This window comes from Kogia breviceps, chromosome 12 (genome assembly GCF_026419965.1).
Source record: "Kogia breviceps isolate mKogBre1 chromosome 12, mKogBre1 haplotype 1, whole genome shotgun sequence".
NCBI lineage: Eukaryota > Metazoa > Chordata > Mammalia > Artiodactyla > Physeteridae > Kogia > Kogia breviceps.
The window spans coordinates 14,292,422-14,309,163 of record NC_081321.1 but is presented as its reverse complement, the minus strand read 5'-3'; the positions used below and the strand labels follow the sequence as shown (position 1 = coordinate 14,309,163).

The 16,742-nt window shown below is 39.7% G+C and overlaps 1 protein-coding gene across 24 annotated transcripts in view; it reads right to left on the bottom strand.

Annotated features, from left to right (window-relative positions):
• The window catches only part of PLEKHA5 (pleckstrin homology domain containing A5), a 235,259-nt gene that overhangs the window by 156,552 nt on the left and 61,965 nt on the right, over positions 1–16,742 (bottom strand). Inside the window, exon 4 of one of the 24 annotated variants that reach the window (XM_067008832.1) lies at positions 13,861–16,112. The exons of the other annotated variants lie outside the window; for them this stretch is intronic. Within the exon in view, the coding sequence (XP_066864933.1) occupies positions 16,094–16,112 (19 nt within the window). The 3' untranslated portion in view covers positions 13,861–16,093. Of the gene's footprint in view, positions 1–13,860; positions 16,113–16,742 lie in introns of those variants that run through there. 24 annotated transcript variants of the gene reach the window in all.

The window sequence follows — 16,742 nt, the reverse complement described above, 5'->3', positions numbered from 1 at the left end:
GTATTAGGGTGGGATGGAAAACGGGGAGGAAAATTACTTGGGGGCAGAGAGGAGTGGCAACTTTAATTTTCCTTTCTAATTTTACTTCAAAGGCCGGATGTTCTTAATACTAAAGTAAGATTCTGTTCTAACACTTTACTCTCAGCTCTGCTCATATCCGTGCTTAGTAACCTAGCGATGTTTAAACCTGCATGTGCACGAGGTGGCCACACTTTCCTTACCAGCCGATCACCTGTATTTCTGCCATTTTTCATCACAACCTCGCTGAGGCTAGCAGCGTTCTGACAGACTGTAGACCCCAAACGGTGCTCACTGCTCAAATTAAAATATGTAAGCAATTTGACAAAGAATCTTTGAGAAACAAGCAGCCATCACTAAGCATCCTCTCTGCAGAAATACTTCTCACCACTGAGTGGCACAGAAACAGAAACAGAAACAGATCACAGGTTAAAAAATGAAAATGTCTGTCTCAGGTTCATAAAAATTTGCCCTCATGAGACTCATTTCTAAGTGCTCTGTTTAAAAGCATTAGCTTGGGAGCACTGAGAACTTATCGGCATTCTCCCAGGGGAATGAAGAATGAAATTCAAGTGAAGATGAGCTAATTTTTCTGATGTTTCAACCCTTTATTTCACTCTAAAATACTTTCATTTGAAGATTTACTGGTGTCTTCTTCGTATGGGCCCAAATTCATGGACAGAGGCTCACAAACGAGGGGTTGTAACCCGTGGTGGCCAGCAGACAAGGTGGCCCCCAGTGATTCTCACCTCCTGGTAGTCAAGCCCTACGCAGACCTCTTGCCTTCCCTGTAAGGCGAGGTCACTGAAGACACTGAGGCCTTCCTCTTGTTCTCTCTTGAATCGCTCACTCCGGGAGAAGCCAAGCACCATGACCTGAAGAGCTGTGGCCTCCCACCGATCAGGAGCGACTTGGAAGCATATCCTAGCCTTAGCCAAGCGTTCAGGCTACTACAGCCCCGACCAACATCTTGACCGCATTCCCCTAAGAGACAGAGCCAGACCACCCAGCTAGGTCACTTCCGTAATTTCTGACTCTCAGAAACTCTGAGATATTAAATGCTTACTGTTCTAAGCTGCTAAGTTTCGACGTAATTTGTTAGGCAGCAAGAGAAACCTAAGGTACAATACTTCTTTACTTTTCATCCATCACATGTACAACCAATTTGAAGCTCAGTAGGCCTAGAAATGTTAGATGCAGATAGGAAAACACTTTGCAACCCAAATATGGAGGCAGAAAGTCAGATCTAGACACATGGAAAGCATGCCTTTGTAACTCCATTTGAAAGACCTCACGGGTGTACACTGTTGCTACTAAGCCCAGAATGCTGCTACACCAGACAAGGCACCATCAGAGTACTGATAAAGGCTGTCATACAGAAGATGCTCATTACATGACTGACCAATCAGTGAACGAATAAACGCAGCCGGAACGGAAGAAACGGATGATGCCAAGGCTGATGAAGAGTCAAAGCGCACAGATCTTTATAATCACTTGTTTGCAATGTTTTTTTCAACCACCAGAGGGCAGGATCGGCACATTGTTCTTCTTTGACCCACTAGCACTTAAAATGCCTAAAGCATGTAGAAGGAAAAAAATATATAAAGTCTGCACGAATGGAGGGACAGAGAAAGGGAGGATGCTTGTTCATAAGTGGGAAGAGATTAAGTCTGACTATAATGCCTCAAAAAGCTTCTTGGAGTGTGAGCTGCATTAGAGTACTGGCTTCATATACTAATGCTAATTAGTGTTAATTCATAAATTACATAATTTTGTGTGTGTGTGTGTGTGTGTGTGTGGTACGCGGGCCTCTCACTACTGTGGCCTTTCCCGTTGCGGAGCACAGGCGCCGGACGCACAGGCGCAGCGGCCATGGCTCATGGGCCCAGCCGCTCTGCAGCATGTGCCCCGGATCGGGGCACGAACCCGCGTCCCCTGCATCGGCAGGTGGACTCTCAACCACTGCGCCACCAGGGAAGCCCATAAATTACATAATTTAATACTAAATCATAAATGGTATTTTAGATAGCGAATAAAATAAAAAAGCATGGAGGCTGAGAACATCAGACCAATATCAAGGAACACATGACCAGAGCATAGGGAATGTGGTCTGGGACTCAATTTCAATCTAACCTTTTCACTCTTACTCCTTTTCTTCTACCTACTAACTAGAAATTAGTTGCTATTATTCTCTTATGAAATGTCTCCTTCTACAGAAAACAAGAAATTTAGTAGACTGAATTCAGGCACATTCTCAGCTCTTAACAGGTGATTATAATCCAACTTTTTTGTTCTATGTAACCCAAACAAGCAACAGTGTGTGCCTGGGAGAAGCTCCATCCATGGCACGTGCCGTGCCCAGAAAGAAATAATCACCCTCTCTGTGGCCAGCCTCACTAACTCAACCCAGAGGGCAGATGTCACAGTGCCCTTGGAAATCTTTTTATCAGAGCAAGTACTTTCCAACTGCCCTAGTATTTTTAATGTTGCCTTCTAGTAAATAGTTTTTATTGAATTAAATTTTAAAATATCCATCATTTTCTACTGAATTGGAAGCCTACTCCTAATGACAAAATTAGCAAAACCATTTTCCTTTTTCTTCAAGTTACTTAACTTAGCTAGAGTCAGGGACGACTTCATATTTTATTTTATGTGGCCTTTGACAAGTTATGTTGCTTTTATGGTTCATGGTCTGGATTCCTAGATCTAAGATTTATGCTTGGCAAGAATATTTATAAGCCTATAGAGACAGATAACGAATAAAATGGAATCCCAACATTTCCAAAAGGATATCCTTACTGAAAGAAGCTGAAGGAGATAAATGGGTTAACCCTCGATTAAGCTAAAAGGCATTAATAAAAATGTCCCTTTCCCCTCATCTACAATAAAAAAACAAAATGTTACACGTATGTTTGTAATAAAGATCAAACTGTCCCAAGAATGACCATTATAAATTAGTTAATGATAACAATACTGAATCTACATGTGTGGGACAAATCTTACTGATAATAACTGAACAGAGTAAAGCATTTAATTCTGTTCAGTGGGCCTCTACTCATCTGTAAACTCCTGAATCATCTGCAGGATTTAAAATACATAAGTATATAGTATTCTTCAGAAATGAAGAAAATGACAGAAAATCCAATTCAAAAGAACTTAAACAAAAGAAGGGAAATTTATTGGCTTAAAAAATTGGAAAGTCCAGGAATCGATCCAGAGACTCAACTCACACGATAAAGGGGTGTCTGTCTGTCTGTCTCAGCCCCTCCCCCCGCTCCCTCCCCGAGTCTCCTGTCCCATGAGGACAGCTCTAGACTTACACCTCTACAGCTTCAAATCCAACCAAAGAGATTCTTTTCCTCCAGAGCTTCAGCAAAGTCCCAGGGTCAAGTCTCACTGGTCCAGTCACATCACGTGCACATTCCTAAGGTCAGGTGTGCATCAAATACAGGGCAAGACCAGGCCTGAGAGCGAGCAGAGAGTTATTTCCCAAAGAAAATGCAGGTTAGATTGTCAGGAGAAACAGGACGATGGGCAGGGAACAAAATAAAGAGACGCCGTCGACGTCTGTACACGGCTTCAAAGAGGCCCCTGGATGCCCTCTCCAAAGTCAAGAACCAGTGTAACAAAGGCTTAGTGAAGAACAGGCACATTTCTAAAACGTAACCTGAAATCTAAGCTTGCACGACACTGACTGGCGGCCTAACCACAGCTGGTGCCTTCCTCGTCCTCCTGCACGTAGGGGCGCTGCACCCACTCCGCAGACGCCCCGTCACCTCTTCCCGAAGCACCGGTCTGGCTTCTGACTCTGAGGTTCCAGGACCCTCTCTGACTTTCTCAGGCATTCACTCCCCAGTTTCCTCCCCTCTTTTTCTTATTCTATAAGAAAAATTATTCTATTATTATTATTATTATTCTATTATTATTATTATTATTCTAATTATTCTATCACTAATCTATCTTTTCTGTCCCTTCTATTCAAATGAGTCTCAAATATTCACCTCCGGACCAAAAAAAAAAAAAAAAAAAAATCCTCAAAAAAATTCCACTCCCACATTTTAAAAAACCAAATAATACACCTCAGAACCTAAGTACCGCGCCCCAAATATCCAAAACAAACATCTCCCCTTTAAAACCCAGCCCTTCCTCCCTCTCAGTTATCTGTGTGAGAAATAACTCTGATCACTTGTGCTTCAGGATTCAGCTCAAACATCACATCTTCCTGCTGTGATGCCGTCCCTCCTCCCCGCTCCTGCCCAGGCTGGGGTCCCTCCCCGCTCCTGCCCAGGCTGGGGTACGTGCTTTCAGGGCACCCCGCCCGCTGTCACAGTGTTTATCCCATTTCACCGTAATGACTGGTGTACTTCCTGAGTTCCCACCCCAGACTATAAACCAACAGCAAGGGCACAGCTGTGTCTTACATCTGTATCCAACAGGCCAAGCAGAGCGGCTGGTACATAGAAGGCTCCCTATGAATGTTCAATGAAAGGGAGAGAAAAGTTGAATTCTTATTAAAGATCTACACTTTTCCTGGTTTAATATATTTACTACTTGCTAAAAAGGATTGTCAGAAAGAAAAAAAAAAAGTTTGTCTTTACTATTCCAACAGTCTGTGTCTTGGTAAGGTCTGGGCAAAAGACCACTGCCAAAATTTATAAAACAAAAAGTCAGGGAACAGAAACAGAATTAAGGTGAAAAGCCACTACTGTCTTCTTTCCTTTTTCTTAGTAATCCCCTAGGTTAAAAAAAAATGATAATGTTGGTGGGTATTAAACACTAGGATACTCTTTTTTTTTTTCTCTCCTAGGAACTAACAGGAACAGTCCATCGATAGGCCGAAGACGTGCTTGCTGCTGAGGCCGTAACAAACCTTTCTTGTAGGTACCAAGCAGCTCAGCTGGCCTTCTGAGGCAGACAGAGCTGACTGGGAAAATCCATCCTTTCAACCCGAAGCCCTTGCTTCTTGGTGATATTCCTCCTATCTTTAAAGTGTCTTTAACTCTCATGACATGAATTTTGGCCTGAGAATACATTATTTTCCAGTTTTTTGTGGCACTGAACGCATTGCTTAATGTCTCTGAGCCTAAATGTCCTCATCTTTAAAATGGGAATAATAATACGTGTCTCACAGGGACGTTGACGAGAGTTAAGTGAAGGAGAAGCCCCCGCAGCACAGCTGGTGCCCACAGGAAGGGCTGTGATGCGGGTGATTATGGCGCTGCCTGGCGGTCACAGGGGACACTAAGGTCGGCTGGCTCACTAAGCTGACGCCCCTACCCGCTTCCAGAGTCACTTGACAGCAGCTTTCTTTTTTTTTTTTGGTACTTGGGCCTCTCACTGCTGTGGCCTCTCCCGTTGCGGAGCACAGGCTCCGGATGCGCAGGCTCAGCGGCCACGGCTCACGGGCCCAGCCGCCCCGCGGCACGTGGGATCCTCCCGGACCGGGGCACGAACCCGCGTCCCCTGCATCGGCAGGCGGATTCTCAACCACTGCGCCACCAGGGAAGCCCGACAGCAGCTTTCTTGACTCTACTCCAGGGAGGTATTCCTCATCCTCACCTTGCTACACGTATATTTTAAAACTAATTCATTCCTTCTCATGACTTTTAAACTTGTGCACAATTTTAAACAAACTTGCTCTTTGGACTCATTCATGGTGGTCTCTCCCCTTTTTAATCTCCTTCAAGTCAATCGAGTTTTGATGACATTTATTTTCATTCGTGTTTTGTAAACTTTAATAAGCAAGTTCCCTGTTTCATTGCTGTTCAGAAGCTTAACTTTCAAAAGGAGTCGTAAAGGTGTTTTATCTACGGTGAGATGACAAGAGCTTTGTGACGGGGGCCTTTTAATATCATCCTCAACATTACTGTCTTTGGTTTTCTCCTTAGATTATTCAGATCACCGCGAAGCCACTGCAGTCTGTACTGTTTTTAGTACCATCACACATAACCTTAGAAACCTTGTCCTCTTCAACTCACCCTAGCCCTTGACAGGCAGCACTACAAATAAAAAAGTTAAACATGCTACATCTGATATTTTACTTAACAGGTGTTGGATTATGGTCTACCTAACCTTTCTATTTATTTATTTTTGGTTTAGGGGTTTGTTTTTAAGACCAAATATTTCTGGTATTTTATTTCCTCTTCATTATTTGGATTTTGGTGGAGATGCAAAGTGACTGATTCAATGTAAAGTAGGCATAAGAAGTTTGATGAGGAAAAGAACAGTGTCTAATTCCACTTCATCTTGCTATGGACAGCGTACTTGAATTAGGATAAAAGTAAATTTCAACCGCTATTACTAATTATAAGCAAAACTACAAATCACGTACACATGTATTTCTTAAAACTACCCTGTACCACAGAAATTGTCATTCATTTTAAAGTTTCCATATACAAAAATTTTGCAAGAAGCTGAAGCTTTTTCCTTTTGGGGAAAGATCAACCTGTAAGAATACAACACAATCAAAACATTTAAAATGTCAGAACTATTTCTCTCGCTGGCAATAATAACAGAAAGTAAGTAACAGCTTGGATGGAGAAAAACAAATCTGCTTCAGAGCTCAAACTCCAGAAATGTAAAGAAAAAGTGCCCTCATCTGGCCAAACAAAAAAACATTTTAGGTGCTCATATTAACGCCTGTTGAAGTGTAATTTACAGGGCTTTAATTGGTGTATAAATAAATCTGAAGATTTAAAAAAATACGTAGCAAGCCAACAGTATAAAATTTTTTTTCTGCTTTTTACAAATATAACTATTTGCTGTTCAAAAACAACTATTTAAACCAAAAAATGTAAAACAAATTATATACTATGTAGTCTCTCACCAACCAGATATATTAGAAATGTATTAGGAAGAAAATAAATTGTTACCAGTCCTCTTATTTGCAAATCATTAATAATAAAATGGCACACATAACGTTACATTCTGATGACAAGGCTGATTAATGACCACCATGTGCTTATTATCTGGAAAAAAATATCTTTGCACAACTTGAGAGTTCAGAATTTTCCTTCCTGAGTACTTCTAAAAACTAACATGCCACCTCAAGTTAATCTACTTATATTATCAGATTGACATCTCTGCCAAACAGATCCAGTAGAGCCACAAAGATCCATCTCTGCCAAACAGATCCAACAGATCCAGCAAATGAAAACAAAGCTTTCAGCAGTGCTGTGACACCAACGTTACCAATGAAATGCCAGCGGCGAGTAATCCTGTCATTAACAGTAATGATGATGACAACAGTAATACTAATAGTGCTAGAAATTGCTTACATGGTAGCAATTTGCAGGCATGGTGGCACTGTAGGGGTAACAGGGTACCCTCCCCCCCCACCCAAGACACCCACGTCCTGATCACCAGAACCCGCGATTCGGTTACTTAACTACCTTACGTGGCAAAAGGGACTTTGCAGACGTGGTTAAAATGGGGAGACAAGATGGAGAGATTGTTCTGGAGTGGCCAGGTGGCCCGATGGAATCACCAGGGCCCTTAAACATGGAAGAGGGAGGCAGAAGAGTCAGAGGGCGGGTGGGACCATGCAAGAAGGCTGGGAGAGACGCAACGCTGCTGGCTAAGTTTTACGACAGTAAAGTGCGTCTAATTGTTATTAAACTCGGTTACTCCTCATGCTAGTGAGGGTTGGTACTACTACTAATCCTACTTTAGCAGAAGGAACTTGAGACTTAAAAAGATAGACCAATTAACTTGTCTGGGGTCACACAGCTAAATAATCTTCAGTCAGCATCACGCAAGGATGACGTCCGTCTAGATCACTGCCTTTGATCTGTAAGCACAGCACTAGGGGCCTCTCGGTGCCGAATGGGCTCCACGAATTTCTCCCACCCTCACTCTCCCTGTTCAACCAACCTTTGACTCATTCTATCTTCTACCTTCGACATTCACTGTGACCATATGCTGAAGCAAAACAAATCCCTTGGATAAAAATAACACTCTAACTCACATCCTATTATCAGCTTCAGTCATGTAATGTCCCACTTGAAAGCCTTCAGATCTCCAGAACATAATCAAGTAAAACCTAACTTCCTTTCTAAGAATCTGACTAGGAGTCCTTTCCGGATCTCAAAAAGATCCCATCTTAACCTTTCCATCTTGTACTACTGCCTCAAAACACTACAAGACCCATTCAAATGCAGTCTTTGGGCCCATATTTTGCCACTGTCTCACTTCCATATTCTTTGTTGTTCCATGATATTCATCTAGACAGTGCATCTATCAAAAACCATGCCCCGCCCCCAAAAAGTAGTACAGCAGCCACACAGTCCTAAAAAATTTTGCTTGTACCAGTCATCGGTCCCTGCCTTGCCCAGCTCCATCTGGCTTCGGATACTAACGGTCCACGTAGGCTAAAGGAGGTGGTACGTCTTCTCTTGGGGTCCAAATCCTGGCTCTACCACCTCCCAGCCTTGTGATGTAGGGCAGCTGTTCCCCTCTCTGGACTAAGCTTCCTTAACCAAAATGTGGGGAACATAATAGTATCCTCCTCATAGGGCCATTTCAAGGATTAAACGGTACAAGTAGCTGGCAGCGCAGCTGGTATATAGAGTCTTGACTTTTACTGCAGTTCCCTTCAAGAAGTGGCTTCCTCCTTCAATCTTACTTAGTTCACTTGGCCGACACAAGTGATACGTCTAATCATCACCTTCCCTTCTCCCAGAAGGTTGGACCTTGTGACCCATTGCACAGTGCCAAGCTATGCCTCTATTTTCCACCCGATGGACCCCAACGCCCAATCCCCTGTACTGCAGTAGAGATCACCAAGAAGCAGTACCTCCTTTTACCATCTTTCCCTTTTCCCCTCCTGACCGATATCCCCCTGCTCCCAGATCAGACCCTTAACATATTTTCTTAAGCACCATTTTATTTATCCACTTAAATACTATGACTTTAACAACTGATGGTACATGAGTTAACCCTTCTAGCACTGGCTTCTCCAGTAAACAAACCCCTTCTCCAACTACTGTATCAATGAAAAAAGTCAACGTGCTGCTATTGTTGTTACTGGTACATGTTCTATTCACCTATACACCTATATTATCTTATTTACCTACAGGTTTCTTGGGAGCAAGGACTATGTAGTAATCATCTTTGAATTCCCCCAGATCTAAACACACTCAGTTTTAGTGATTAAGCTAATGGATGAAATGAGTCACATCTGACCCACAGTTGCATGATCAGTCAGCAACAATATCTTTCTGTTTGCCACCCCCTCCCCCAACCACTGGTACCAAAACACGAACCCAGGCAAATTTATCCTTGCTTGTAATTATAAATGCCTGATGCCATTTCACTTTTCTCAGGTTTCTAGTGACATTTCTTTACATGACCTTACCTTAATTATCTTAATGTACTAACCTGTTCCATGCATCGCATTTTAAAATACCAAAATAATCATCAACTTAGCCACATTCATGCTTTCCAGCATTTACACTTTTAATTATAGTAAGTCACTGTACCTTAAGCCTTCAGAGCCTATACTTCAGTTCTATGAAATTACTATGCTTCATTCAACCAGAGATTTCAAACTTCTTTAAAAGGTGCCACAGTACTACTGTTCTACTTCATTTACTCACATGCTTCCCCTTTAACCTCAGCTTAGTGCTGAATTTAACTTGCTTGATAATCTAAGCCTAGTTCAAGTCTAACTCATGCCACTGTTGGTCTGTAGCTATCGGCTGTTCTGCCATCTCCTATTTGGTTATGTTTAGTTCCGGGCATCTCAGGTAAGGAATGAAATTATTTCTTAGAGAGGGAGGTATTCTTTTTAATCTGATATTTTCCAGAATATTAAAGAACTAAACTGATTTTTTTTTTCTTTTCACAATTACTACAAGGTAACTACAAGATTTCTTTCAAGTATGTGCCTTTGCATGTGAAACACACAGAACTTTAGAACAGTGGCTCGGAAGCCTGGCTGTGCACTGTAATCATCTGAGGACTTCTTGAAAAGTAGACCCCAGGCTCCACACCAGACGGGCCTGACTTGGTTGGTCTCTGATAAGCCCAAGTTTGAATGCTGTTGCGGATGTTTGCTGAGGAACCAGTGAATAAGAAGCACAGCCTGCAGAACCTTTCTTCTCTTTAAAAGAAAATACTATATTTCAAAGATCTATATAAATATGGATGTATATTTTAAAACATGTATATTGCATCCAATCAGTCATTTAATTTAAAAATCTCACGTAACCGACATATTTTAAATCATCAATGCACTGCATGTATCTTTGAAAATATAATTGCAATAATCCCTGTCAAATTTTTTTCCCCAGCTGATCAGTCTTCATATTGGTGAGTTTCTAAAACAAACTTTCAGGTGTAAAAATTTCTTGCACATCAAACGTAATCACACAATATACATTCTAATTACCTTTAATCCTTGGTATCCGGACCAATTGTTTCCTATCTGCGTGCTGCCAATTTAAAACCCACTTGCTGGATCAGTCTACAGAACAAATCCCCCTGCGTTGTATTATTTTTGTGTGTGAAATACCCCAGATTAGTACGTCTCAGCCCGGAGAATGACACCCCTCGTGGGCTGATGGAGGAGCTTTCTGCTGGGCCTGCAAAACAGTCTTGAGAATGAAAATGCCCTTGACTACTGTCAAATGACCTAGTCTTTCAGAGTAAAAATTTAAATCCCAATGGTGATTTAAAAATCTATATTCAGCTGTTAAGCCCTTTTGGACTCAAATAGCAGACAAACATAATAAATCTCAAAGCTGACAGTTTGAGATTTGCTAACTACCTCTGGCACTCCCAAGCTCTAAAAAAAAATCACTGATATACTGCACTCTGGTACGAAGCATAAAACTAAGTATAACATTAATTATATAGGAGAGGAGGGAGGCCCTGAAAGACTTTTGCTTAAATAAATGCCATTTTTTCATATAAATTTATCAGGTTACCTTCTACCTCATTCTAACTATTTTTTTTTTCTGTATCTCTTTCACAAAAAAAAAAAGTTATATTACTATTCTGTTACAAACAAGAGGCTAAATCTCAACTACCCTGAAATTAACTTACTTGTTAACTACTGGAAAAGCCCATTTCTCCCCCGTGCACCAGGGAAAAACCTATATCCCCCAAATCTATATTTAACTAACACTTCATTCTTTTGCAATTCCAATTGTTTTTCAGGCTCCCCTCCAGTCTTTAGCAGTATGCATAAAGTTATAAAATTGTGATCCCAGAGTATCACACTTGTTTCTTCTGTTTCAATACAAATAATATTGTTATGCCGAGGTCTTTAACAATAATGCATGGAATTGCATGGCACAGGGAGATCAGCTCGGTGCTTTGTGACCACCTAGAGGGGTGGGATAGGGAGGGTGGGAGGGAGGGAGACGCAAGAGGGAAGAGATATGGGAACATATGTATATGTATAACTGACTCACTTTGTTGTACAGCAGAAACACACCACTGTAAAGCAATTATACTCCCATAAAGATGTTAAATAATGCATGGAATAAAAAAAAGAAAAGAAAAAGGAATGGAAAAGTATTCAAGAATAGTTATAAGAGTCAATTTCACACTTAAAAAAATTGTACCCCCCAAACTGATTTCCCAGTGCCAAGGAATTAAATGCCTTGCTTTAAAATGTAATGTAATCATTAGTCATAAGAAAAGTCATCAGAATTTCTGAAAGAGGCAATGTGTGTTTGCAATTAAAACAACACAAAGATAAGATTTTTCCCTGCTTTCTCCAGAGCATTTGGTTTCTATTCCCAAACAGAATAAACCAAGTAAGTAAGATATACATGGCTTTCTAGATTTCAACTAATTAGACTAACATACCACCACTCACTATAAATAATTCTACTTCTTCTTTTCTCCTTTTTAAAGAAAGCAATTAACAGACATCATCACATGATAGCCCACACCTCCTCTGTAGAGATGAAGAAACTAACACCCAGTGAGAGAGACGGGAAGTGAAACGGAGGAAGCCGAAGTTCTACCACTTTCTGCTCAGGACAGACGCACGTCAACCAGGAAAACCCTGTCACTATGTCACCAAACAGAGGTGAGCAGGCTCCATACTACCTCTGTGCACGTCAGTACCATCTGTTTCATTACGTGGATTTTGTAACTTCAATCATGAATACTAAGAATAAGATTAACTACCCCCTGGGAAAGGGTGGTCAAGCATCCTACCGCACAGCCTATTTCATGGAAGCCCCACAGGTGCAATCTGTCTCTCAGGTCTTTTTTTTTTTTTTTGATTAAATTTTTTTTTTAATTTCATATTGGAATATAGTTGATTTACAATGCTATGTTAGTTTCAGGTGCACAGCAAAGTGATTCAGTTATATATTCTTTTTCAGATTCTTTTCCCATTTATGTTATTACAGAATATTTAGTAGAGTTCCCTGTGCTATACAGTAGGTCCTTGTTGATTATCTATTTTATATATAGTAGTGTGTATATGTTAATCCCAAACTCCTAATTTATCCCTCCCCCTGCACCCTTCCCCTTTGATAACCGTAAGTTTGTTTTCTAAGTCTGTGAGTCTGTTTCTGTTCTGTAAATAAGTTCATTTGTATCATTTTTTTAGATTCCACATATAAGCGATACCATATGATATTTGTCTTTCTCTGACTTACTTCACCTAGTGTGATCATCTCTAGATTCATCCATGTGGCCGCAAATGGCACTATCTCATTCTTTTTTATGGCTGAGTAATATTCCACTGTATATATGTACCACATCTTCTTTATTCATTCATCCGTCGATGGGCATTTAGGTTGCTTCCATATCTCAGCTATTGTAAACACCGCTGCAATGAACATTCGGGTGCATGTATCTTTTGGAATTATGGTTTTCTCCAGATATATGCCCAGGACTGGGACAGCTGGATCATATGGTAGCTCTATTTTTAGTTTTTTAAGGAACCTCCATACCATCCTCCATAGTGGCTGTACCAATTTACATTCCCACCAACAGTGCAAGAGGGTTCCCTTTTCTCCACACCCTCTCCAGCATTTGTTATCTGTAGACTTTTTAATGATGGCCATTCTGACTGACGTGAGGTGGTACCTCACTGTAGTTTTGATTTGCATTTCTCTAATAATTAGCGATGTTCAGCATCTTTTCATGTGCTTTTTGGCCATCTGTATGTCTTCTTTGGAGAAATGTCTATCTAGGTCTTCTGCCGATTTTTTGATTGGGTTGTTTGTTTTCTCCAGGTCTTGATTTCCCTGTTTTTCTAGAAACTGAGTATGCTGGCCTAGAATTCAAAAATCCCTGAATACGTCCTTAACTAATGATGAGATGAGTTTGACATTTCCTCTCTCTCTCTGCAGCTTTCACCTGGGGAATAATGAATTCTGAACAAAATGGAAGGTATGAGTGAAAATCAAACCGACATCTGTGTTACACTTTTATAAACATGTGTTTTGCTAGCAGTGCTTTCTCCACTTCTTTCATGTCACAGATGCACAAAGGAAACGATAATACTTGAGCAGCACACAGGAGTTAATGGACCAAGGGGACTGATAGAGTGGGGGCTGGGGGTTGGTTCCAGCCCTGAAGGCTGCGGGGGAGGGTGGGATGCAGTGCTCAGTGGCCTCTGGAACCTGATCACTGCAGACCAGGAGCAGCAGAAGCTGTGAACTGGAGTATAAGGAAGTGATGGGGACACCATCACAGGCTCAACTCCATAATGAATGATTTGCTCATTTTCAAAGCTAGGACCTATGTGCCTCTAGAGTTAACTCACAAAGGTATGCACACAGAAACTGATCATCAGTGTTGCCTAAATCATAGAAAATTAACAATGGCAGCAAGTACTCCTACCACAGGAAAGACAAATCAAGCATTTTTGAGTAGGAAAAACATTTATGATGAATTATCCTTCAAATTACAAATCTACCTATAAATTATAATTATAGAAGTACACAGAGGTCAGAGTACAGGTCTGATTATTCTCAGCTATAAACTGGAAATGAGATATGGAGGGAACCACCACTTGGGCGTCCCAGAGTTCAAAGAGGCTCCAGATCTACTCTTGGTGTGCTTTAAAATCATTATTACTGATTATTTAAGCAATATTTCCAAAAGACGAGTGCAGAACTTCTTCCTGGGGGACAGCATGCGCTGTGAGGGTATGGATGAATTGGAGTGGGAGCTGATGGGCTTCGACATTGGGGCTTCAAAACAAAGCTCATCTACATGACAGCTGCTGAGCTCCCCTCATCCTTAGTTTCTTTTTCTATCAAACAGAGGCAATGTCTAGATATACTATAATAGGAAACCTGGTTTCTACCATGCATGTCTGGTACTGAAATGCACTCAAAAAGCATTATTTTAACCACTGGTACTATTTTGTATGCATACCTTATCAGTGTTCAGTATTTGTAAAGACAACATAACATTCCATCGTATCTCATGGTTTGGTCAACGGGAGTCAATTGCTAGACATCTGTATTACTGTCATTTTCTACTATTATGAAGATTTAAAATTTTTATTTCTTTAGCACCTAGACCCAGCAATGGAATTACAGAGTCAAAGAATAAAATTACCTCTATGACTTTTGATATATGTACTTCTTAGAAACTATCTTCCTGAAAGAAGACTGGGGTATAGGACATGAGTGGGGTAGAATTCTACTGATTTTGAAACTTTTCTGGTTGACTCTCAATAACTTCAATTAAATGTTGGAACTAAATATGCTTTTTCTTTAAGAGAAATTAACTTATAAAGAAATCAAGAATAAGTTTTTCAAAATTACTTCAAAATAAGGGAAGAATTCCTCACTTGCAGTTAATAAGCAAAATCATTTTAACAATGAACACACCTTACTGTTTAAAAAATTTAACAAAACAACATATGTGTAGAGAGTACATATATATATATATATTTCACAAAGTACAGAAAGATTTAAAGTGAAAAGGGAAGTCTCCTCTACTCTATCCTCAATATTCCTCATCAAAATCCAATAAAACCCAGAAGACATAGATTATTACTAACATTTTCATTTGTATCTTACCAGAATTCTTAAATAGAAAGAACATAAATATGTATATCTTTATTAGTATACAAACATCTCTAAAACTTGCTTGTTTTGTCCTCTTAATAAATCTTGGACTTCAACACATACCGATCTACTGCTACATATATTTTCTATGGTTCTGTAATTTATATAACTAGTTCATTATTAAAAGATACTTGAGCAATTACCAGTTGTTGATTTTTTTTGATCTGTGTAAATGTAGAAAAACAAAACTTCAATAACCATCCTTGCACATCATTATAAACTATATGAAAAGTTTAACTTCATACTATTACTATTATATTTGTAGGACAAAGTTGCAGCCATAGCATTTACAGATCAAAGGTTATGAGCATTTTATTTTATATTTGACTATTCCCACAGGTAGTAAAAGAGAATGACTATTTCCCTATGCCTTCACTAATACGAGGCATTACCACACTTAATTCTTGGCCAATCTGATAGGTGAATAAGATAGCTCACTCCCAGCTGGCGTTGTTTTAGTGGCTATTTGCATTTGTTTTAGTGTGAGTTGACTTTTACTGTTCCCATCTTTTACCCACATTTTCTACTAGTCTGCTCATTATTTTCTTACTGGGAATCAAATATTTTAAAGTGCTACACATTCAAGGTCACTCGATAAAATTTCTCTCATTACAAAAATAATTATGAAAACTGGCTGTAGTTTTCTTGTCATCTAAATTGCTTGTTAAGAATTCCTGTACTTCTGTCCAAGTCCAACAGAAATGACCACAGGTAGATTTGTTTTTATATGTATAAATCTATTGTAAAGATCAATAAAAATGCAACCAAGTGGCACTCTAGTGTGGAAGCAACTAAAAGGGACACAGCATCATGCAGGGGAACAGCCAAGAGGCCAGGGTCCATCTAATTCCGGTCTCAGCTCTGCTCCAATAAGCTGAATAACCCATAGGTGTCACCTCAGCCTCAAAGAATCAGCTCCTCATTCAATAAAACGAAAAAGTTGGGCAGAATGCTCCCGAAGACTGCTTCCAGGTATAAATCCCATAAATCTAAGAGCTTTCAACATTTTCTTCACAGATTCATAGAACCATGTAATACCTATAGAAGGACATAATGAAATAACTTGATCATTACAGAGTAAAAAATATAAATACTAAGTATAAATAATGGAAAATGTGTATTAAAAAATAAAACTAAATTATAACAAGATTATCAACATTATAATATCTCATTTCCTAGACGTTTCATTTTTTTAAAGTACTCAATATGTTAGGAACTTGGGAAAACACGCATATACTGAATATATTCAAAGCATTAACTTACCATCCTCAAATTTTCTCTACAATCATTTTATGAGTAGTTTAGCAGGAATAAAAAAATAAGTCTATTTAAGAGCCCACTGCTATGAAAAGCTTCTTGTTGCTGGAATAATTTCACGCCACTCACTGGCATCTATGTTATTTTAATTTTTTCAATTGTTGTTTTAAATGAGATATATCACATTTAACTAGACTTGTATTCGACTTTATGTTCCTACCCATAAAATCAATTGAGATTTGTGATCGAGTTTTCATGTTTCCACTCATAAAATTATTAAACACAAATCACCTTTCTCCCGTTTGAATAATTATTTCAGGACTATGATGTCTATGCTTATTCATTTTATAGTTTTAAAAACTGTGTTTAAAAAAAGTCTCAAACACAAATTTTATGTAGGTGGAAAACCAT